Source organism: Gracilinanus agilis, chromosome 2, assembly GCF_016433145.1.
Source record: "Gracilinanus agilis isolate LMUSP501 chromosome 2, AgileGrace, whole genome shotgun sequence".
Classification (NCBI taxonomy): Eukaryota; Metazoa; Chordata; class Mammalia; order Didelphimorphia; family Didelphidae; genus Gracilinanus; species Gracilinanus agilis.
This window is the reverse complement of record NC_058131.1, coordinates 299493544-299518392: the sequence shown is the minus strand read 5'-3', so window position 1 is coordinate 299518392 and position 24849 is coordinate 299493544. Positions and strand designations below refer to the sequence as shown.

Sequence of the window (24849 nt, the reverse complement as noted above, 5' to 3'; positions counted from 1 at the left end):
ACTGTCAAATGGGCTTGAACTTAGCTAGTCTATCCTCACAGCCAGCACACTTAAGTGTCTATTAATGTTACAAAAGGCTATGGAATCAAAAATTCACATTTGAACCACCCAGTTTTGCAAACTTTAATAAACAAGAAACAATCATACAATAAGAACAATGGGAAGCAACAAAGATGATGTCTAAGTCACTAAGGTGAGAACCCTTCACTGTTTGGTGGTTACGAGATGTAGAGTTGCCTGGCAAGTGAATGGCCAGTTGGACTGTATGAGTTTCTATAGAGAGGAGGTCTGCAACCAAGTGCAATCTAGTGGCATGTTTAATGACAATTCATATTTATGAATTAGTGATAAGCATAAATGATGATGAATGATGAGATATGTATTTCAAGATACCTGAAACAACAGTAACATTATATTTTAAAAAATCTCTAACTCCTCTATTGGTGACAATCACCAGAGTCACTATTTCTTTGAAGGTTTATTGCCTACATACCATTAAAGGAAATGTTCAAGTGCATTTAGAAGTTAGTAAAAAGAAACATATAATTTTTTTTTCTCAACCAAGTCCAGACTCTGAAATTTATCCATTAGAGGTCCATGGATTCCAGGTTAGGAAGCCGTGCCCTAATCCAAAGACCTGCTTAAATTTGCTGTCTTGCTTTCTCTTACTCTATCTTTTAAGATAGTGACCAGAAATTTCTTAGTAAGACTTAATCAATATATTTGTGAATCAGCTATGCAAATACATTTAATTATGTGGAAAAGAATAGTGCTGGAATTTAGAGGTTGTGACTTCAAAAAATCCTATAACAAACTAATGAAAATGAAGCTTTTTGTAGGAATACTGTGCAGAGTCACAAAGAATGCAATGAAAAGGAAGCAATGATGATAAGGATGACTAAACCATTAACTTGAACTAAAAATTTTTTTCAAAATAGCCCTCATTGGAAATACATTCTTCAGACAGTGGTTTGGTGAAATATCTATTATCCACACACTTGTATATGGATAAATACCACAAATGAATGAATTAGTTCCCAAAATTAACCCCAAAAAGAGTGATCACAAAGCTATTTCTTTTTCTTTTTTTAAACCCTTACCTTCTGTCTTAGAATCAATACTGTGTATTGCTTCCAAGGCAGAAGAGTGGTAAAAGCTAAACAATGGGGATTAAGTGACTTGTCCACAGTCACACAGCTAGGAAGTGTCTGAGGCCACATTTGAACCCAGAACCTCTTGTCTCCAGGCTTGGCTCTCAATCCACTGAGCCCGCCCCGCTACCTCCACTGCAAAGCTCTTTCAATGACCTTAGAATTTCTCCCTGAAACAAAGGCTCATTTTTAATTACAACATTCTACCAATAATGTTGTATGCATGTGAATAATGTAATGCTAAGTTCACCAAAAAATTTAAGATGATCATTCATCATTCAAAGGGAAACATGGTAGCTCTGACAGGCTGCATTTCTAACAAACAAGGACCTACAAAGAAGATGCAAATCAAAGACTGACATTATGTTTAGGATCTTTTATATTCTAAGAAGAGATGAGCTGGTCTTGTGGTGAAAACAAAGTAACTAATGGCCAACCTACATGCTCCACTGGTATCCTCATGACTTCAAGAAAGAGCAAGGTCAACCTGTGGCTCGTTGGGTAGACCTTCTGTGGTGAATCTATGGAGGGACAAGGACAAAGGTCGAAAACAAATCTATCTATAACTATTGAGGGAATATTCACATCGATGAGATCATAGAACCATTTGAGGATTTAATATTTTTTGGTGTTTTAACCTTTGTTTTTTCCCTTGAAAGAGACTTTGAAGGATGCAAACTAGATGTGAAGGTAGTCCTTCAGATATTCAGACCAGTGCCACTGTTACTTGTGACATAATATTTCTTGGCAAAGATACTGGAGTAGTTTGCTATTTTTTCTTCTCCAGTATATTAAGGCAATCAGAGGTTAAGTGACTCGTCCAGGGTCAAAGAGCTAGTGAGTTTCTGAGATTGGATTAAACTCATGTCTTCTTGAGTCCAGATCCAGCACTCTATCCAGAGCCATTTAGCTGCTTCAGTGTTATCAACTCTAGAAAACAACTAAATCTCAACAAAAGTATTTTGTTAGATTCCCATTCAAACTACATAGAAAGGATATTTTATAGCTTAAAATGAATTTTGGAGAATAAATGTACTTTCTGAATAATAAAAAATTAAATGATGTTCAATTTTATTTGAGGTTAGGAATCTTTTATTCTATTAATGAAATTTTATTAAAACTGTTGATTATTCTGGACAAGCAGGAGTCTATTATATACTCTGACCACCTATTAAAAAGCCAGAGGGAAGAATTTGTGTACCAGTTTACCATTTGTTATCCAATAATACTTGTAACACTTTGCTCAATCAAAATTTTGTGGAAATGATCCTCTGGCCATAGTAAATGTTTTCAACATTAATACAACTTTTGACATACTGAGTTTCATTCTCAACTGTGTCTGAAATATGAACATCATTCTACATTTTTACTGGTTGGAACTAAATTAGTATCTAGAATTGTCTCAAACTTTTAATTGTACTGTAATTGGAAATCAAAATCTAGGGCAGAAAAATGTTTTGTTTTGTTTTGTTTTTCAAAATCTTAGCAGAAGTTACTGCTGTAATCTTATTCTACTAAATTATTTAAATGAATACAGAAAAAGAAAATCTTTTCCCCAGTAGATGCTAGTGATTCACTCAGCAACTAAAATGTGAAAGTTGATGTATATTTATGTGGAAGGGCTCTGGAACATGACTGTCATGTTGAAAGGAACCTGGGGAAAGTGTTGTGGTGACTAACAAATCCTGCAAACTAGCAACTGATACGGGGTTGTGGTAAGAAACTTGGAGTTTCTTTGCATGACCAAATTCTACAAAAGCCAGATACTTCCCAAACCGCAAGTGTTATTATGGCAGGTGTTCTACACAAGCCATAATCTATATTTCATAAGATAATACAAGACTTGAGTCACATCAATAAAATCTGTATTTAAGTTCTAAGAGCTTTCAGGCCAGACATAAAATTTCATATTTTAATGAAGGAAAAGACAAAAAATTTAATGTAAAAAGTGCTTCCAACATAGGAATAGACATCTGGTATAGACAAGTATACACTGGTAGTACAGTTAATCAAAGTGAAAGGTCCTGGACAGAAAAAAACAACTCCTTTTTATTCAAGTTTAGAAAAGACAGCTGCCCTGAGCTGATTTTCCCCCTCAGACTTTTCATTCCAATACAAAAATTCCCATGAAGACCCCACCCCCACCCTTATAGAACCCTTCCCATTTAAATCAAAAAAGGTTGACTAGCTTGTTCAGTTGCTACTGAACAAGAAGCTTCTTCCTTCCCCATATATTCCCCAAATAGATTAAATCTAACCACTGTTTAAAAATGAGCAAGGGGTTGTGTAAAACAAGGAATTTATTGTGTAATATATATGTAATGGAACAACTTAAAGGTCCAACATATCTACAACACTGACTTTTCACAAACATCTAGCTTGTGACAGTCTCCGCAAATTAAAAAAATTCCCGTGGGAATGTAGATTATAACAGAAAGTATGCTACAATAAAGTTTCTTGCCTGGTACACAGACATAACTGATGAAAGAGAGAGGACACCATCTACTTGGAATGGCTTGCCATTTTCTTCCTGGCCCAGCTGAGGTTTCCTTAGTTCAAAAAGGTTTGGGTTTAGCTGCCCGTTGAGGTTGCACTGTTTGTACTGTTGGGAGGCAAAAAGACAGTTAATACAACATGGTATACTTCTCTAACCTTCAGATCTTACACTGCCATTTGTGTCCCATCCCTGCTCCAAACCCATACCATCGATGACATCAAATTGTTCCAGTTTTGTAGGCTCTAGCAGATTCACCATATAATGAGGTGCTATGGTTGAGCCAGCGCTGTAGGAAAGTTGAGAAAATTCACCTTCCTCCATTCTTTGCAAAGTTGGGGACAATGGATGCGGCTATATTATGTATATATATGCTTTGATGTGGTAGATATATAGATTTGGGTTGGTGAACTGATTTTTCTCCTTTAAAAATTTCAGTTACAAAGGAAGGCTCACTGACAAGGGGGAAAGATATAGTCAAAAATTAAGGTAATGTAGATACAAAATATTTTAGTAATGTTTTAAAAACTTGATAATTAGGGTGTATTTGTGATTTTTAAAACCAGATTCCATTCTTCAGTGTTTGAAGGGTTAAGTTCTTCTGTCTGAATGACAACAGACATTTATTTGTATTTGTTTGTATTCATCAAAGGATCTGAAGCTGTCTTACAAATACACGAGGAACACTATGGCTGCATGAGAACAAAAGTATGTGGAATCAGGATACTGAGGCTCTAGACCAAACTACATAAATGGTACTATCAAAAAGTCACTTAAAATTAATATCTGTTATCTCTGTATTCTCCTCTTTGCAATCCAAATCCTTTACTTACTTACTTCAAGACCAATCTTTTCCACAAACTATTCTTTTTTTTTTAAACCCTTACTTTTAATCTTAGAATCAATACTATATGTTGGTTCCAAGGTAGAAGAGTAGTAAGGGATAGGCAACTGAGGTTAAGTGACTTGCCCAGCTAGGAAATGTCTCTGAGATCACATATGAACCTAGGACTTCCCCTCAATTCACTGAGCCACCTAGCTGCCCCCCCCACTCCAAATTATTCTTAGAAACTTTCTTTTGAATTTCTGTAGCCCTTTTATAGCCTTGAATTTTTCTCTCCCCAACCTAAATTAGATCATAAACTGTTCAAAGGTCAGAGAATTTGTTTGAAGACTATCTAGATAATGTAGATATTGTTAAAGTAATGAAATAGGACTTCTAAGCACTTTTTGAGTAAGGGGGAAAGTGTTTAAAAATATTTTATTATTTTTTAATTTTATCATAGAGGAATATGTTGAAAACGCTGAACACCCCGACTGTAAACAACAATGTAAAAATCTACTATCAATCAATATACTTTCAATCAAAGTCTTCTGGACATTTGCCTAACAATGCCAATAATTCTCATAATGTAAAGGGGACAGGAAATATTATCATTCCCATGAAGATACTTATGCCATGGTCATCAAGAGTTGACAAATAAAACAAAGTCTCTATGGCCAATTCCTTTTATCAATTCCAGATCTCAACTACTGTCTTTTTCCTCTATATTTCCCAGGAAAAGTCCAGTCTTCCTACATAGTAGAAACATTACTGTATTATACAAGTTAGAAAGTTCTCAATGTTCTCAATGGTAGCTATGTGACACAGTAAATAAAGGACTGGGCACAGAGTCATAAAAAGTGGTAGAACAAATTCTACCTCACACACTTAGTATCTGAGGGACCCTGGGCAAGTCACTTAAAACTCTCTCAGACTCAGGTTTGCTCAGCTGCAAAACAAGGGGGTTGGACTCAGAGTTGTCATAAGGATCCTTTCCAGCTCTAAATCTATGATCCTAGATTATTTTGATTTTAGAGAGGGAGGTAGCAATTACTGTATGTTCTGTTTCTTGCCACTATTTTTGAGTACATATCTTTTATCCTGAAACCATAATTACCTATGCTTTAGAGAAAATGTATCTTTTTTTTGCTTCAACAACAGGGGACTTGAAACCAATCTTGAAATGGCAATTCAATGCCAGGAGAAAGGTTTGTGCTATAAAACCATGGCACATACTTGTACACAAGAGGATGTGGAGAGGAGGTTTGTTGGGAAATGATTAGTAGGGCATTTTAGTACCAATGATTTTTGGGTCATCCGTAAGTCACAATACTTGCAACACAACTCACCTACTGGTGTAGGCAAAAGGGCTGGTTTCTCCCACATCATTGGACGCTTTGCAGGCTGGTGTGGTGCATATCCTAGGAGACCAGGTCTTTTAGAGGGTACTGCTAGAAGGGGAGGAGGTTTACCCTTGGGCCCAGAATGTCCTAGATTTATGTAAAATAAAAAACAACAAACTGATGAGATATTCTTATCAGGAATGATCTTCCCTGATGTTTAGTAAAGTAGACTTCTCTAAAAATGTATATCCAACACAGCCAGCTAGCAGCCCAAACCAGATCAAAATGTAAATGGAGAAGTATTTTTAAAACAAATAAGAATGCAAAAAAACATAGATAACATTATGTGATTTTTTTAAGTCAATATGTGCCCACAGGGATCCTTATGCAAGACTTATTGGCCCTATTTGAGTTTGATACTACTATTCTAATCTTAACAGTTTATTTGCCTCTTCTTAAGCTACTTCATTCAATGGTCCGAGATTCTGTTTCTCCAGTTATAAGGTAACTGAAAACCAGACACAGTAACTACATCTTGTATTCAAATGTATGAGAAAATTCCTTTTGACAGAATTCCATCTAACCATGTCAAGTAGCTCTAAATAAGGCTTATATATAAAGATCAAAGAAATATTCAACATTTACAACTAAACTGCATGCCCTCAAAAATTGTTGTCAACAATAATGGTGAATGTGTTACTAACAGTGTACAACTATAAGTATAAAGTAGCATGCATTATTCTCTTCCTTGGACTTGTTCAGAATGATGAATTGGGTATAAATGAAGCACTCACAGGAAAAGATTATAGCTAAAATTAAAATGGCTTAAAATTCATTGCTCTACGACAGGTCTAAACAATGTATGGTGCAGAGCATTTACTTTGAAACTCTTAGCTCCTTTTCCTGAATCATGTTTCACCAGAAGCAAAAGATAATAGAAAATTATTGATATCAACTTAAAGAACAGAAGTTACAACATGTAAACAAAAATGAATTTGTAAAAGATAGCAATGTAATACAAAGCAATAGCTTTTTTAAGTATCATGTCTCCCTAGATGAGCATCCCCAGCCCCACTAATTACAAACTTTTAAAATTCTACTGTTGACCTTTCTTTAGGTTTTCAATTATTTTTTATAACTCAAACGTGCTCATGAAATATTAGCTTCATCTCACAAATTCAAATTGCAAAACAAGAGTATGAAAATAAACACACATTTCATTTTAATTTAGCACTAAAAAATGCATCAAGAATGCTAGGAAGTTCAGGTAATTGTTGGGAGAGTACAAGTCACTATCAATATATTGAAATGGTTCTCATTAAGCTTCATCAGCTTTAGAATCTTAATCTTAAAGGAAAACGTGGGCCACTCAAATTTGGCATAAAAGGGAACAGAGTTCACATGACAAGTTCTCTCTTCACTCAGAGGGCTTTGGGTAAACACAGAAACCTAATAAAAAGTACAAATCTTCTCCATCAAGGGGTAAAGACTGCAAGAAATTTTAGATTTCTTTAAAAACTGATAGAGAACAAAGCAAGTGTCATAATTGTTCTGCTCTCTCAAGGGAGAACTTGGAGGACAGCTAAGATGGCTCAGGAGTCTTGCCTTTTTCCCTTTAGTCTGGTTCATCCAGGCATATCTATATTTACATACATATATACATACATACACATATTTATTTTTTTAGTTTATTTTTTTATTTTTCATAGATGCAGCAAAATTCAATGACTGCACATTTAAGAAAAAAGTGGAATGATCATAAGGTAATTGTGCTGGGGAAAGACAACACTGACCTGGTGTTGGAAGGAGTCCTCCAGGCCTATCACCTAATAAAGGAGGCTTAACTGGAGGAAGGAGAGGCTGACCCTGGAAGGAGTTCCTACCAGGGGTTGGAAGAAGAGGAGGTGGTTTGCCCATAGTATGAGATCTTGGCATCAAATTAGCTTCAATCAAAGCATTTACAACTGCAGTTGAAGTATCTGGTGTCTCAACAAAACCTGAAGAAAAGAAACCAAGGTCAAAGAACCTAAGATAAAAGCCCACCCAAGTGACCAGATAATAATACAACGGATCTCTGCTGTTCTAGAGTTCTAGAGATGTTGTATGAAATTTAGGAATATTATTTTAAATATCATTCTGCAACTTAAGGAATATCTTAAAAGTGTTCAAATGCCAAGTGGACATTTCACATCTTATCTCTTTAAAAATACTGTCTAACCCAAATCTAATCTGAACTAAGATTAAGAACTATTGACTTGCCACATCTGCTGAACTTTTCTAATAAATGAAAAACAGAATACACTAGAATAAATTGTTCAGTCTCTAAATTTTCATTATATACATCTCAAAAACATAACATGACCATTAGAGACATTGAGTCAAAAGACTTAGATCTTGGCTCTGACACTAACAGGCAAATTATTTAAGCTTTAAGCTTCAGATTACTTATGTGCCAAATCATTATTACCATGCGCTGACCTCATTTTAAAACACAGATTATTATGTAAATATGAACTATTTTAGTAAGAAGTTGTTCCAAATACATAATCATATTTATAAAAGAAACGTCAAGGATAAGGTGATACCACAGACAATAATGGCTAGACATTGTACATTCCTACCACAAGTACCTACTCAAGTTAATCTTTGTTTTAGGTCTGAACCAAAAAGACTATTACATCATAAAGGTGCCTTCTTTTTTATTCCTTGATGATATACTGCTAAGAACAAGGTTTTATCTCAAAAGATGATTTTTCCTCCCAGTTTTGGAGAAAGAAATACACGAATACCTTCCAATTCCTCTTTCCTGGTCTTTAGGTAGTCACAGATGGTGTTTAACTCCTCCTGATACAAATGTTTTCCCTCACTTAGTAGGAAAAGGAGATGTTTGATGCCTAGAGGCACAGAGTAGCTTTCGCAGAGGTCCCGTTCTAAGTAGTCATCTACCAGATCAGCTGCTTTTTGTGAAATTCCAGCACCTTCTTGTTGTTCCCGTTCAGCCAAAATAGTCCCAAATTCCTTAGCTACTAGAGCCAATGCATCCTCCAGGGGCATATGGCGATGTACTAGAGAAAAAAGAAACATCCAGTTTCATCAATCTTATACTTTGGTTACATCACAAAATATTTATTTTTAAATATTATTATTAATTATAATATTATTGATAATATTATAAAATATTATCTTAAGGCAGCATGAAATATTAGAAAGAGCACTGGAGTTAGAGGCAGAAAGTCTAGGTTCAAACCTTGACACTTACACAGACAAATTAATTCCCTTCTCTGAGTCTAAACAACTCAACTCAATTCAACAAACATTTATTAAGTGCCTACTATCTGCAGGCCTCCATTTCTCCATCCGTAAAATGAGACTAATTATACTTGTACTATCTCCCTCACAGGGTTGTTGTGAGCAAAGTGCTTTGTTTAGTTTCTGGCCTCAGGAACAGAAATGGACAGATCTGAGCCAGGAAGAGGTAGCAATCTGTCTGGCCAAAAAATCTGTACAATGATTAAGTCTACAAGTATCACAGATATGCAAAGGCATCTTTCCTCCTTTCTCTTTTCCACCCCACCAAAACAATTTAGCCCATAGTTTCTACTTCAGAGCAATTATACTGCAGTTCACAATGATGGTATTGGATTTTAAGGTAATTTATTTTCCAGTGTAAACCTACTTTTTTTGATGTGTCTCACATTAGAGACACAGCCTATAATCAATACATTATATTTTCTGCTTATGGTACAAATGATTGTCTATGATATGATTATGTAGGCTGCAACCACAAGTGTACTGTCAGTTTCAAAAAATAAAGTATTATTTTGTTTCTTTATATTGTATAGTAAATGTCATATCTAACATTATTTTCTGTTCAGATATAAATCCTAATTTCACATCCAAACAGCTTTACCCCAGCTGACTGAAATAATAAGCACAATTCATGTAGATGTGAATCACTATTTTCAGAAAAAAAAGTAACCTGAGAAAGAGCAGAATCCTTTGACATATGTGACATTTAGAAGGCTATATCTCAAGAAAAAAAGCTTTTATGACTGAGAGGATATTGTCAATTATAAATATATGTATATATAATTGTGTCTACTTGTGAGTACATCTATTTTTAAGTATTAAAAAGGGAAAACTCTATCATTATATATTAATTGCTACAACTAGGGGTGATTAGAATAATTTTTATGAAAGAAGGGCATAGATTGACAAAAGGATGGAGAAAGAAAACTAGATTTAAGTTGGTTGAGAGCACTGTGGAGAGGGCAAGAAGGTTTGTAAGTCAGCCTGATGGCTAAGAGCAGATAATGGATAAGTGAATTTTTTTTATTAGCAAATGTGAATTTTCCAATAGCTGTTTAACTTTGGGTGCAGAATGCTAAGTTCTAAAATGTAGTTAAAAAAATAGATAGGAGAGGTCATTACGGATAGATATTCCAGGCCATTTATGTAAAAAACAAGGATGGGTCATTACAACCTAAATTCATTGAGAGCCACATAAAAAGTTATGATATCTTTTTCACAACATTTCACCAGGCTTTTTTATGGAAGTAATAAATGGAAAACTTTAAAGGAATCAATAAAGTGTCCTAGAGTTTAACAAAACAGTGTGGAATTGTGTTTTTAAATAGAGACACTAGTGAAAATGAAACTTACTTGTGATAGACTTGTGAAGTGAAATTACGGTGCAAGAGGAGAGCGCTACATTAGATTGTTCAACAAGAATACAAAAAGGAGAACCATCATTTTTAACTTCTTGGAGTGCACAGGTGAGACTTGCCTCTGACGTCAGATATATCATTTCTACCACAAGGCCATGGTCTTGCAAACGGTGACCTATGCTTACTGCATAGTCCCTTAAAGTAAAACAAAAAATTCTGATTACTTTAAAATAAAACACACAAAAAAGAATCAGCATTGTATGGCTGATGTTTACCTTTTAGTTATTCTCAGTAACAGAAATATGAAATAAAAATTAGACCTCAAAGTAGCCTTCAGACTATTTCAGAAGGTAAAGAAGCGTTGTGTTCCTTTTCCCTCTCACAGACATTAAACACCTGGAAGCTCTCTGAAGGGGAATTTTATAAAATATGAATCCTTCTGTTTTTGCAAGCATAAATAGCATTTTAAGGAAGAAATATGCCTGCTAAAGACATGCTTTCTTTTGCTATGCTATTTATACTCAACTGAGATAATGTAATGTAAAGAGCTCTATAACCACAAAGTGGCATGTAAAGAGAATACAATTATGACTATAATTATTATTGCTTGGTTATGTGGGTCAAGCATCATTATATTGTACATTATCATCCCTTTCCAAAATGGAAATAATAGAGTAACTATAGATATCTCCGAAAGAATTAAACTAAGGAAAAAAAAAAAGGAAAACTGGAAAGATAAATGAGTTAAATTAAGGAAAACAAACAATTCTTATCTGACTAATTTCTAAAATATTCCAGTACTTATTGCTGTTAGTAAGCTGGAGATAACTCACTTCTGAAAAGAATAACAGCATTGTTCTTACCTAATATTTTGACTCTTAGAAGAGATAATAAAGCTGGTTTCTCAATGCAGAAACCATACAATTCAGGATCATAAAAATGTAGATTAATTTTCTGATGAAAAGTGATAGACAAATATGCAAAATGAGACAATTTTTGGATGTGGCCAATATGGGAATTTGTTTTCTTTGACTATACACATTTGTTAAAATAACTTTTTTTTCTTGCTTTTCATCTAGGGATGAGAAGGTTTGGGGGAAGAGATAGAAGGGAGAAAAAATAAATGTTTGTTAACTGAAAAATAAAAGAAAATTTAAAAGAAATTTCAAGGTATCTAGGTAGCACAGTATATAAAGTGCCAGGCCTAGAGTCCAGAGAACCTGGGTATAGTCTGGCCTCAGGCACTTCTAAAACTGTGGTACCCTGGAAAAGTCACTTAACTTCAATAGTCTAGCCCTTGCTACTCTTCTGTTTCAGAACTGATACTAACACAGAAGGTAAAGGTTTTAAAGGAAAAAAGGTAGAGGCAGGTAGGTGGCTCAATGGATAGAGGTAGGCTTAGAGACAGGAGGTCCTGGGTTCAAATATAGCCTATGATATTTCCTTGCTAGCCAAGTCACTTAACCCCAAATGCCTGGCCCTTATTGTTCTTCTGCCTTGAAATCAATACTTGGTATTGACTCTAAGATGAAGGTATGGGTTTAAAAAAAAACCCTTCAATAAAAATAATTTTTAAAAGGTGAACAATTTATTAAAATGCACTTGATAAAAGAAATCTTCCTGTTAATATTCCCTACCAATTATAGAAATTTACCTAGAAAATATCGCATTTATGTTCATATGCTACAAAAATGAGAATGTGTTTAATTAAAATTAAGCTGACTAATTTATTCCTATTTAGGTTCAACTGCTTTTGCCACAAATGAAAAATATTTTACACTGCATCATTTCCCAGTCAGGAGCCAACTGCAGAATGGCAGAGGACTTCCTAAGCTGCCTACGAAGAGCTTGTCTACTATAGTATCTTAAGCCATGGCAAAATGCCAGCACTGCAAAACACCAGGCAAAGTCTAGATAATATCTGAAGAGCTGTTTTAAAGAGCCACTCCAGATAGAGGAAAAAGAGAAGTAATCTCCAAAATACCTCTCCAATACCTGACAAAGTACTAGAATTAAATACCAGTAGGTCTGTTTCTTTAGATATGAAAGAAGCAAAAATATCAGTGCTGTCTTAGATGGAACAGCTAGAGCCTCAATTCTAAAAGTAGTAAAGGTTGCTTTAAGTAAAATTTTATAACACCTACCAATTTTAAGGAAGTTAATCTATCCTAAGTCTAATATAATGAACCTGGTTCTGGGTTATTATTGGTGCAGAGGGGCTTGGAGTAGAGACACTGAATTCTAGGGGAACACTTAAGCAATTTGCACACTGATTCTTCATTGTCTCTGGGTCTGAGTTCAACATTAAGAATGTACTGTTGGAGGCAGCTGGGTAGCTCAGTGGATTAAGAGCCAGGCCTAGAGATGGGAGGTCCTAGGTTCAAATCTGATCTAGCTGTGTGACCCTGGGCAAGTCACTTAACCCTCACTGCCTAGTCCTTACCACTCTTCTGCCTTGGAACCAATACTCAGTATTAATTCTAAGATGGAAGGTAAGGGTTTAAAAAAAAAAAAAAAGGATTGTTAACAAATCCAGAGCTTCTTCAATGTTCTATAATCCTCAAATGTATAGGCAATTGTGCTCTCCTACCCATAATACTCTTTCAGTTCTCTTCAAGTGTTCTTTAGCGCAAATAATCCAACCAAGTAAATTCAGAGTGAGATGGAACTATGAATTTGCTTTCAAAAAGTCCTATAAAAAATCTAATTATGAAAATGAGTAGAATACTTTAAAGGGGCCAAATTTAAGAAACACAAAACGTAATAAATTCTACTACACAGAAAAGGTAAGCATGAGAGATGGATATCATTTGCCACTTATAGAAACCTTTTAAAATTTATAGAGTGCCTATATTCTCTCTCTAGATCAGGGTTTCTTATCTTTTTTTGTATCACGAACCCCTGGCTATATAGTGAAATCTAAAGTACCTTCTCACAATAATCTTTTTAAACTCATAAAATAAAATACAAAAGAAACCAATAAAATTGAAATTAGCTAACAAAATACTTAATTTTTTAAAAGTTCATGGACTCCAGATTGATGACCCTTACTCACTGCAGTTATATTAGTGAAAAGAACATTATACTTGAAGTTCAAGTCCTGGACCTACTACTTACTAACTGATTTAGCAAGCAAGCTATTTAGCATCTTTGAGCCTCAGATTCTTTATCTAAAGAAACTGGAATAATATTTACCTTTTTTACTATGAGTAGCCAGGTGACACAGTGGATGAAACCTGGAAATCAGGAATACCAGACCTGAATCCTGCTTCAGATAATGGGTTTATCTGAGCAAAATCACTTAGCCTCTGTTAGCTTTGATTTCCTTATCTATAAAATCAGTATAGTAATAGCATCTACCTTATAAGGTTGCTTGTAATGTAAAACATTTTGCAAACACTAAAGTGGTATATAAATGCTAAATGCTCTCTACTTCCAAAGAGGGGGAGGGGGTATGGTAGTGATCAAAGCTCTCTTTGTAAACTGCTCAATACATGTGAGCTATTCTCCCTATTAATAGGCATGGTGGAGGCAGACTAAGGCATTTTTTAGTAAAATCCTAAGACTTTATTTCAACAAACTATTAGATTCCTAAATTTTCACCAGTTTATTTGTTTACTATTCAATTATACCTTCAAAAGAATGGAATGTTGAATTCATTTCAGGATCATATAAAGTGGTCAAGTGATTGCTTAGTTACATTTCGAGTTGCAAAGAACCTGAAAGGTTTTCTAGTCAATCATCTCATTTTCCTGATGAGGTTAAGAATATTCAGGTATCGCTTGGTCAAGATCCCAAAGACAGTAAGTAACACAGTTGGAAAGTGAATCTCAAATTCAATGGTTTTTTCCTAGGTCACCACATTGTTTAATCATATTTGATGCAATAAAAGGAAATACAACTACCTTTGGTCTTTGTTGATTGAAACAATGGTGCAATCTGAAGGCCTTTCTTTATCGTATTCACTTTGTATCTGTTGGTAAAACTGCTGATAGAGCTTTTCTTTTAGATGGTCCTTACTGTGGTCATCATCTGGAAAATAATGAACCTCATCAAAAAAAAAATACATCAAAAGTCACAACTGCTGAGTTTTACAAAACAAAAACACCTCCCTCACCCTGAGAAAATACAGGTGAAATTTCAAAGACTGTTACCTTTATGAGAATATTGGTATCTCTCATAGTTATCTTCACTTCCTTTAGAATAATCATACTCTTTCCCCAGTAATTCTTCAAAGTTACTGTACAAATAAAAATGGAAGTATTTTATGCACATAACTTTTTCTTCTAAACACAATCATACATTTCAATTAGAAGCAATTTCCAAGATATTTAATACTAAAAAACAAACAAAAAAAACCTTTATTAGCTTTCAGGCAACTAAATAAAAACTACATCCATCTAAACACAAAAGTTCAGCCTGTTATTTCATTTACAACCACTTAAGTCCCTGTGCATGGTTTATGCCAGGAAAGATAGAAAAATAAGACAAGTTTGCATCTCTTTACTGTCCTTAGGGTGTAATTCTGAACCCGATATCACTTCAGCACTGTCATTCTCTACTATATTGCAATTCAACTGCAAAGCCCTTGGATAGAAAGTCAAAAAATCACATCTAAATGACATGCAAGCCACTTTTACATCCTATTTTCTAGAAGTTATGAGATAAGAACTTGGATAAAGAGGGGGCAGCTGGGTAGCTCAGTGGATTGAGAGTCAGGCCTAGAGACGGGAGGTCCTAGGTTCAAATCTGGCCTCAGACACTTCCCAGCTGTGTGACCCTGGGCAAGTCACTTGACCCCCATTGCCCACCCTTACCACTCTTCCACCTATGAGTCAATACACAGAAGTTAAGAGTTTAAAAACAAAACAAACCAAAAAAAAGAACTTGGAAAAGGTGTTTATGAAAACCACAACAATTTCGCACCTGAAGGATCCTAACTGGATCTTCCTTCAAAGGAAGTAGGACATAAAATTCTAAATTCTAGTTAATCAGAATGTAGTTTCAGAGACACCGGGAACTATATAAGTGCTTAAGGAAGCAATGAATACTGTATACTCTGGAAACATAATAGCTAAAACTCTGGTGGGTAATTAAATTCCTTTTTCTTACTAAAAGCAAATCTGAAAGAAGTAGCCAGATAAATAATGATCTCTTAATCAGAGTCCCCTCTCCTATAATTTAACAGAAGATAGAAAAGAAATATACACTGTAACCAAAATAATATATGATAGCATCTGCTTACCTGTAATATCCAACTAAGTGTAGACACTAAGGAAGGCAGCAATTAATTATTATCTCCTAAGATGTGGCATCCCAGGTATATTCTAATCTTGAAAGTATTATTGATGTATTAATATTATAACCTATTGTGCTCATGTACCAGACTCATGGTCATATTATTTCTTGATCATTGTATTTAATTGGTACTCTATTAATTCTGACCACTCTCCAAACCTACAGTCCAAAGGTCAGGAGAATTCCTGGGTAGGACCTTAGCTGCCACAGGGTCCTAGCTCCTACCTTTGACAGACCAGATTCCCTACCAGGTTACATGTTTGATTAACCTCCTCCTCTTTGGTCTTATGGTTGTCAATTGAGCCAATGCTAAATCAAATGCCATGTCACATGGTCATTAACTACCTCCCATTCCTTGATTCTCCAATAAGAGGCTGGGGACACGTGTAGCTCTCTCTCTTTTCCACCATCAGAGGAGCACACATGCTGGAGCCCATGTTGTTGAACCCTTTTCTCTGAGTTTTTCTTCCTTTATTGTTTTTCTTCTCTCTCTATATATATATCCCCTTCACCCATTTTCCCTCAGTTTCTAACTTCCCTTCTCAGGTGTCCACCCACGAATATATTAGTTTGTGGCTGCAAGAAGCTACATAAGATAAACAAGTCTCTCTCTGGTTTTCCTCCTTAAGAGTTTTATTAAAATTCTCACACTCAAGTTTTTAAGATGCACGTTATGTATAGCTGAAGATCAGCACTAAACAGTCAAAGATGTTTACTGGTTCACTGGGCATATACCTTGGATCCATGCTTGCCTTAATAATCTAAATCAGTGTTTCTGGCTGGGAAATTTTTTACTATCAATCTTTCTGAATTCTTAAAACCTATGAAACTGCCCCCTAATCAACTCTCTCCCATCAAATGTCTCCAGAAGACAAAGCACAGTACACAGTAAAGAACTAACATATTCATTTTGCTAATCTTCAGCATAATTTACACGGGGAAACATTGCTCTAAGAAGATTTGAGATCTTATGGCTAGGTACCAACAAGGAAGAAATTAAGAACCATCTGGCTCACTTACAATAAATTATGACATTTTTCAATAATGTATTTTTCTTCTAGAAAACTACTCTACCATCTCCAAGCCTTCCCATGTTTCATACAAAAAAATTCAATAAGCATTTAAGTGCTTAACTGTGCAATGCACTATTTAATAACAGTAAGAACATTTAATAAGAATGAAATAAGATGGTCCTTGCCCTCAAGAAGATTGCAAACTAGTAAGGGGACTCAAATAGTCTGTTCTTGCCACCTTTCTCATACATAATCCTATGAAGGAAAAGGATTCCATTTAACGTCCCCATAAATTTGCCTTTTTTCCCCAGGACAAGATGGTGATAAAATTCCCCAAGTAAATAGAATGAACTGACGGGTCCAAGAAGCCTGAGTTAGAGCTGGTTCTGGAGGGACTCTCCACAGATGCTTATAGATAAATACAATTCAGTAGACATGCCAAATATGATGTACTAAACTATTTACCTGAGAGAAATTAACCTCTTATCAATGTTAACTCCTGAATTTTTTTATTTATTTATAAAATAAATTTTATAAATTTATAGTCAGGAAAAGCATCCTGTAATTTTGAATCATTAGTTTAATCTGACAAAATTCATCTTTAATGCAGATGAGACAAAAAGCTCTGTCAAAGTCTGTACAAATTTAGAAATATAAGGAACAGGGCTTAAGTTTTCTTGTCTTTGTATTCCCAATGCCTTGCACATAGTAGGGTGTTTAACAAATGTTTGCTAAATCTAAATTTTAAAGCATTATTAAAACATTTTACAAAAATGACACACAGACTAGGAAAAGGCTCACAAATTGCCAAAAGAATTGACCAACTTAGTACTCTCCTCTGACTCATCTCTTGTTGACTTTCCCATCCCATTGCCCAAAATGTCTTTTCTTTCAGTGCTTTTTTTTTAACTTCACTATTATTTCCCAATAACTCCTCTTCTCCTCCTACTTCCTTAGTAATAAATAGTCAAGAAAAAACAAATGCCTTATTCCAAACCTATAATCCCCTATCAGCACCAGCAGAGTCTACCACACCTGAATTTATATAACAGTCCTCTGAAATTATAATAGATCACTGCACAGATTAGTTTTTAAGTCTTTCATTGTTTTCCTTTATGTTACTGTAGTCATTTCCAAAATGATTATTAGGAAATTACTTTCTACCAACTCCCCTTCTCTTTCTTCTTCTTCTTTAAAAATTTATAGGTATCCTTTGTTGTTTTTTATAATCACCCTATAGCCACATGTCTCTCCCCCCCCCTCACTTAGCCAAAGAATGACGATTAGTAACAATAATAAAAGAAAAAGGAAGAGAAATTTAGCAAAACTAACCAGCACATTAACCAAATCAGACAGAATATGCAAAATTCCATACCTATGGTCTCACATCTGCAAAGGAAGGGACTTTCCCATTTCTCCTTTAAGGATCAAGCATGGCTCCTGATAATTACAGAGCATTTAGTTTCCATTTTTATTCTCTTCCCATTTACAATGTTGCAATCACTGTGTAATATATTGTTTTCCCTGGTTCTTCACTTTGTATCAGTTTTTATGTCTTCCCATGCATCTTTACACTCTATATTCATCATGTTTTATGGTGCAGTAATAGTCTATTACATTCATGTACCATAATTTGTTGAATCATTCTTCAATCTACTTTGTTTCCAGTTCTTTGCTAATATAAAAAAGTGTTCCTATAACTATTTTGGTGTATATTGGGCAAGTCCTTTTTTTCTGTCTTTGAGAGGTTATTGGCATTTTAGTCTCATGTATATGTACATGCATATATATCTAATTCCTAATAGCCCAATTTATTGCTTAACCAACAGTCAAACTATTGTGCTTCTCTTTCCACAATCCTTCCTAACACTGACTTCCCATTCAGCTGTCCATCCAGGCTATTTAACAATCACTGTTCCTTGCTGTTGCCTCACTTGCTCCCTACCTGATGCCATCTTCTGCCTGTTGTAGCTCCATTTCCCCTTATCGGAAATGGATCCTCAGAAATCATGTCTCTAATTCTTGGGATAGTTAGTCCATGTCTAGCTTGCCCCCTTCCCCCCAAACCCAATCCATTTTTCTTCAAGATCTCTACAAGACAAGGTTATCCCATTCCCTCCTGCAAGCAGAACAAAAGCCTTACAGCCTTAAGTGAGTTTGTCTGGGGATTTGCCTGAGGCAGGTATCCCAGACTGACCCAAAGATCAAATCTTAAGTACCAATTTTGGGTACCTTTTTGTCTTAGAAATCTCTCCCATTGTAACAAAGAGAGGAGGAGGTCAGGACTCCTCTGACCTCCTATTTCTCCTATGACTCCTATTTCTGTGACTCCTAGTTGTGTTACCCTATTTGATACACAATAACCCTGGGATACAGGCACTACCATATTTCCTGCCTTGATTCTACAGGTGAAGAGGCTGGAGAAATTGACTTGCCAGGAGTCACACAACTAGGATGTCTAAGGCAGGACTTCCTGATTCCCAAGTCCAATGGCTGATATATACTCACAACAGCCCCAGCCAGAGAGTCCTGACCTCCTCCTCTCTTTGTATTATATTCCTGTCCTTTATTTCTGGATTAAAACCTTTAACTTTTGACCATTTCTTTTCTTTTGTTTTTTTTAAACCCTTACCTTCTGTCTTAGAATCAATATAGTATAATTGGTTCTAAGGCAGAAGAGTGGTAAGGGCTAGGCAATGGGGGTTAAGTGACTTGCCCAGGATCACACAGCCAGGAAGTATCTGAGGCCACATTTGAACCCAGGACCTCCCATCTGTGAGCCTGGCTCTCAATCCACTGAGCCACCCAGCTGCCCCCAGATCATTTCTTGAAAATATTAATTTGCTTGAATGTACCTATGGTAAAGCTATTCTCCAACTTCTTGAAAATGTTAATTTGCTTGAATGTGTAAGTCTACTGTATTTTCCTTTAAGTCAAGAATCTTTTGGTCACAGTCAGTCAATAGTCAGCCAGTTGCACATCTCTCTCTCTCTCTCTCTCTCTCTCTCTCTCTCTCTCTCTCTCTGTCTCTGTCTAAATTTCCACTTCACATAGTAATAAGGTGTAGACTCCTAAGTGAGCCTGCATTTTAGGGTATCATTTCCTTTATCGTTGTTATTGATGTAATTCTATAATTTTGCTTTCTTCAGAAAGATGATGCAATACAAGGGCCAAAAAGAAAGTCAATTATATCAGGTTATTTTAGGGACAAAGGAAAAAATAACTACTACCACCAAAACTTTTGTTGCTTTTAGAAAAGATATGAAAGTTAGCTGCCCTGAGGTTCAAACAATTATCCCATCAACGACCACCCCCCCCCAAATAAAAGCTTCCTTCCCTGACCACCACTCTGCTAAATATTTTATCTCCCCTATTTGAACGTAAGTTTCTTAAGGGAAGAGACTGTCTTACTTTTGTATTTACGTTCTCAGCCCATAATACAAGGGCTAGCACACAGTAAGTACTTAATTCATTTATTTTTATCTCTTATTATCTTTGCCACTTTTCTGAGTATAAGGTAAAAACCTCAGGGCTGCTTTGATTTACATTTTCCTAATTATCAATGATCTAGAACACTTTCACATGGTTGTTAATAGCAATTTTTATTTTAAGAACTGTTTGTTCCCCTTTCCCTTATACTCAGATGATTTCACTTCCTATTTTATGGAGATAACCATCTCGATGGCTTCAATTTCTCTTCTATTTACTTTAAAATTTCTCTGTATCTTCAATCATCCTTTTTCTGAGGAAGTAGTCAGTCCTATTTTGCAAAGTATCTCCCTCCACTCATACTCTTTGATCCCATCCTTCTCAAATTGATAAAGCCTATTTCTATAAACCTGTTCATATTTATTTGTTTGATATGCATGATTTCCTTGGATTCTTACAACAATCCTCCAAGGTAAATAATGATAATAATAACAGCTAACTTTATACACCTTAAGGCTTTACAAAGAGCTTTTCATATGTTATCCTATTTGATACACAATAACCCTGGGATACAGGCACTACCATATTTCTTGCCTTGATTCTACAGGTGAAGAGGCTGGAGAAATTGACTTGCCAGGAGTCACACAACTAGGATGTCTAAGGCAGGACTTCCTGATTCCCAAGTCCAATTCTGTGCCCACTAGAAAAGTTACATATTATATCCTCATATTACATACAAAGAAAGGGAAACCCAAAGCAACTTCACAGGCTGGAGAAGATATCACCACCACAAGTGGAACGAGCATTCAAATCCAGCCTCTGCACCTCTCTGTGTTCTTTCCCCTGAACCATGATACTGTTATTCTTTTTATTTTGCAAATTCAGTATCTCCCTTTGTACTGGCTACTCTTCCTGCTAGCTAAAAATCTTCTCAAGTTTCTCTTATATTAAAAAAAATCTTCCCCAACTGTGCTATCTTTTCACACTCCCATGAAATTTCCTCTGATCTTATTATTGGGAGAATCTCATTAGCCTGTAAGATCTCATAAGGCTTAAAATGTCACCTCATCAGCACCCTCTGTCTTTCTGAAACCTTTATTTAAGGAGGATGCTGGGCTCAGAACATTACCTCATTTCTTTGACTTTTACTCCACAACTCCTCATCAGGACCCTAACCATTTTTCAGTTTCTTTATGGGGGTTTTATTCTGCCACTAGACTGTAAGCTCCTTCAGAGCAGCAGCTGTCTTTTTTCATGCTAGTAATCTCAGGGTTTAACACAGTACCTGGCATATAATCGAGGCTTAATACATGTTTATTGATTAACTGAACACTTTCTCAAACTTTTAAACGAATGCTTCTACTTCCTTTCTCATCCCTTACCTAAAAAGTGTTTTTTAAAAAAGATTTTCACTCCACAGTATTTGATATAATTTCCTACTTCCCATTTCTGAAACTTTATTTTTTCATGACAAAATAGATTATTTTTCCTCATCTCTCTTCTCCTTCAATTCCACGGTGATTTCATATATAATTCCACAGCTTCAATGATCACGTCTAAAATGCTGACTTCCAAATCTATTTCGCTAGGCTTGAATTCTCCCAGTACTCTAGTTTCACATTTAACTCACTGATGAGTATCTTTACATGGTTATTCCACTGATGCTTCATCAATTTCATCTCTCATAAACTATCAATTCATTCAAAAAAGTTAATGAAAACTACTATATGCAAGGTACTGTGCTAGTCCTAAGTTCCTTGCTTTGGTACTGGTATCAATATTCTTCCAAACACATTGGAGACCTCATATTTACCTTTAATTCTATTCTTTAATGCAGAGATTAAAATTTAGGAATAGACTATAAATGTCTGTTCAAATATTCTACTTCACATACTCCAAAAGTTGTATTTTAGTTACTGCAGGCCAAAAGGCAAAATACTTCACTGAGGTAAAATTCAATCAGGACAAATATCACCATTTCAAACATTCTCCTTTTGCTTCTATTGGCATTCAACTGTTGATATGATGAATTTAAGCTACTGACCAAAATAAGGAGCTAGCACTAACACTAATTATAATCAAAACAGAGTAGAAACATTCAGACATATTAGGAATTTCTAAAACTTTTAGTAAATTCAGTCATTTTAGTAAAAACTTTACCTTTTAGTGTCTTCACTTTCCTTTATGTGACCATCTCCAGGAGAAATGATCAGATGAGGTTTATAAGGATTTATGCTAAAAATATATAAATATAATAAATGCAAAGTTACACACAGGAAAGCATTTACCCAAATACATTGGTTTTCACATCTCTCATACATACAATGAAATCATAGATGCAAAACTACAAGTTGAATTTTAAAAAAATTATCTCAAGATTAAAATAAAAATTAAGTAGTTCTCCCTTTTATATTTCTTTTATTTTCACAAGTGTTTCAGTGAATCTGTCATAAGGAAGAAGATTATCAAGTAAATAGTAGGAAATAGTGCAACTCTTATTAAAAAGCTGTTTTGAGAATCAACATTAGAAATTCCAAACTAAGCTGATTTCTTCAAATTAACTACTCTAAAAAATAATCAAGTAAAATATTGGTCTTAAAATAAGATGTACATTCCCAAGAAAATCTGGCTAATATTTTCTACCAGTTGTACCAGAACTAGTAAAGGTTCAACAAAATTAGTTAATATCATTTTTATCTACTTGGAAAAGGTATCTGACATTGTCTATAAAATGAGAGTTGTGATAGGAAAATATCCATGAATTAAAAGTCTACTGATGCTAAGTACTGTTTATATCTTGGCACAGACCACTAGGCTTGCATACCTTTTTTTAAGTTAAAATTTTAATATACCACATATATTTTTGTGCTACATTGCTATGAAAGCACCCATCTATACCCACCTTCCCCCCAAAAAACCAACCCCAAATCTTAAAGAATAATCGACCAGTGTGGCATCCCAGGTATATTCTAATCTTGAAAGTATTATTGATGTATTAATATTATAACCTATGTGCTCATGTACTAGACTCATGGTCATATTATTTCTTGATCATTGTATTTAATTGGTACTCTATTAATTCTGACCACTCTCCAAACCTACAGTCCAAAAGTCAGGAGAATTCCTGGGTAGGACATTAACTGCCACAGGGTCCTACCTCCTTCCTTGACAGACCAGATTCCCTACCAGGTCACATGTTTGATTAACTTCCTTCTCTTTGATCTTGTGGTTGTCAATTGAGCCAATGTCAAACTATATGCCATGTCACATGGTCATTAACTACCTCCCATTCCTTGATTCTCCAATAAAAGGTTGGGGACATGTGTAGCTCTCTCTCTTTTCCACCATCAGAGGAGCACGAATGCTGGAGCTAGAGCCCATGTTGTTGAACCTTTCATCTCTGAGTCTTTCTTCCTTTATTGTTTTCTCTCTATATATCCCCTTCACCCATTTTCCCTCAGTTTCTAACTTCCCTTCTCAGGTGTCCACCCATGAAAATATACAACCAGCATTACTGTACTAACTCTAGTTTGGTATTCAAGGTCCTTCCCATGCATCCCTATCCTCTAGATTAATGGTATCAAACTCAAAAAAGAAACAGATTCCCGCCTCTAGCATATTAACTTTAGAAAACCACAAATTAACATCTATGTTGTACTGTACTTCTATTTTGTAAAAATAAACTGTAAAACATTTCCTAGTTACATTTTAATCTAGCTGAAGCCTCCAGCCTGGCAGTGAATTTGACACTTCTGCTCTAAGCTAGTGGTCTCTAAACTTTTTTTAATTAACAAAACAAAGTATCAGCATGAAATCCAATGTGTATGCTAATGCTTTATAAATCATATGCATGTACTAATAATTATGTACATTATAAAACAAAAAATTGGCATTTAAATTAAATAAAAATTCATGATAGAATAAACCACTAGAGTTGAATTGGGGAGGAACTTAGTCAGACCTGTCCCTTATAAAAATCATTTTATCAGCTTTAGATGGTAAAACCTGAGGGTAGGAGACCAATTAGGAGGCTATTTCATGTGAGCTGATAAGGACTTGAGTAGTGACTACATGAATAGAGGAAAAGGCAGAGATATAAGAGATTTTATGAAGATAGGAATGACAGAGTTGGTAACTGGTTAGATGTATATAGTGAAGAGTTGATGAATTTGAGGATATGAATCTGAGAATGGAAATGTTGGTGCCCTCTCATCTTTAGTCTAAAAGGATATTTATGGGTAGGGAAAGGGGAAGGAGATAATGTAATGATACCTAAGATGAATATCACCATTCATACATTCATTCTTTATTATCCTATGATACAGTAGAGGATGATTTAAAATTAACCAGGTATGACCACTTTCTCTTCTTGGAAAAAAACATCTGACTAATTAGAAAATGCATTGTGAAAGTAGGAGATTCATGAACTATTTATATCTTGGTCCAAAATGAAAAAGATAAATTAAAAAAATTAAAAAGATGAAAAAAAAGAGGGAAGTGAACCTCTAATTTACCAGTCGATGACTGGGAATATTCGGTCCCAGCCATTAGGTGATCTAGAAGGCAGGAGTTAGGTATAGAGCCCACAGTAAGGCTTCCCAATGGTACTTTTGAACCTGCTGTTATAAGTA

At 35.1% G+C, this 24849-nt stretch overlaps 1 protein-coding gene across 4 annotated transcripts in view; it reads right to left on the bottom strand.

Moving 5' to 3' along the window:
* Window positions 1-3433: 3433 nt before the first annotated feature.
* Window positions 3434-24849, bottom strand: part of LOC123237317 (nuclear receptor coactivator 5-like) — a 35923-nt gene continuing 14507 nt past the window's right edge. For 2 of the 4 annotated variants that reach the window (XM_044664163.1, XM_044664162.1), the window contains exons 3-10: window positions 22379-22453; window positions 14633-14718; window positions 14384-14510; window positions 10474-10673; window positions 8601-8876; window positions 7605-7808; window positions 5818-5958; window positions 3434-3753 (exon numbers count right to left, since the gene is read on the bottom strand). In XM_044664163.1, the coding sequence (XP_044520098.1) occupies window positions 3707-3753; window positions 5818-5958; window positions 7605-7808; window positions 8601-8876; window positions 10474-10673; window positions 14384-14510; window positions 14633-14718; window positions 22379-22453 (1156 nt within the window). In that variant the 3' untranslated portion in view covers window positions 3434-3706. The remainder of the gene's footprint in view (window positions 3754-5817; window positions 5959-7604; window positions 7809-8600; window positions 8877-10473; window positions 10674-14383; window positions 14511-14632; window positions 14719-22378; window positions 22454-24849) is intronic. The other 2 variants (XM_044664165.1, XM_044664164.1) reach the window with 1 other exon arrangement.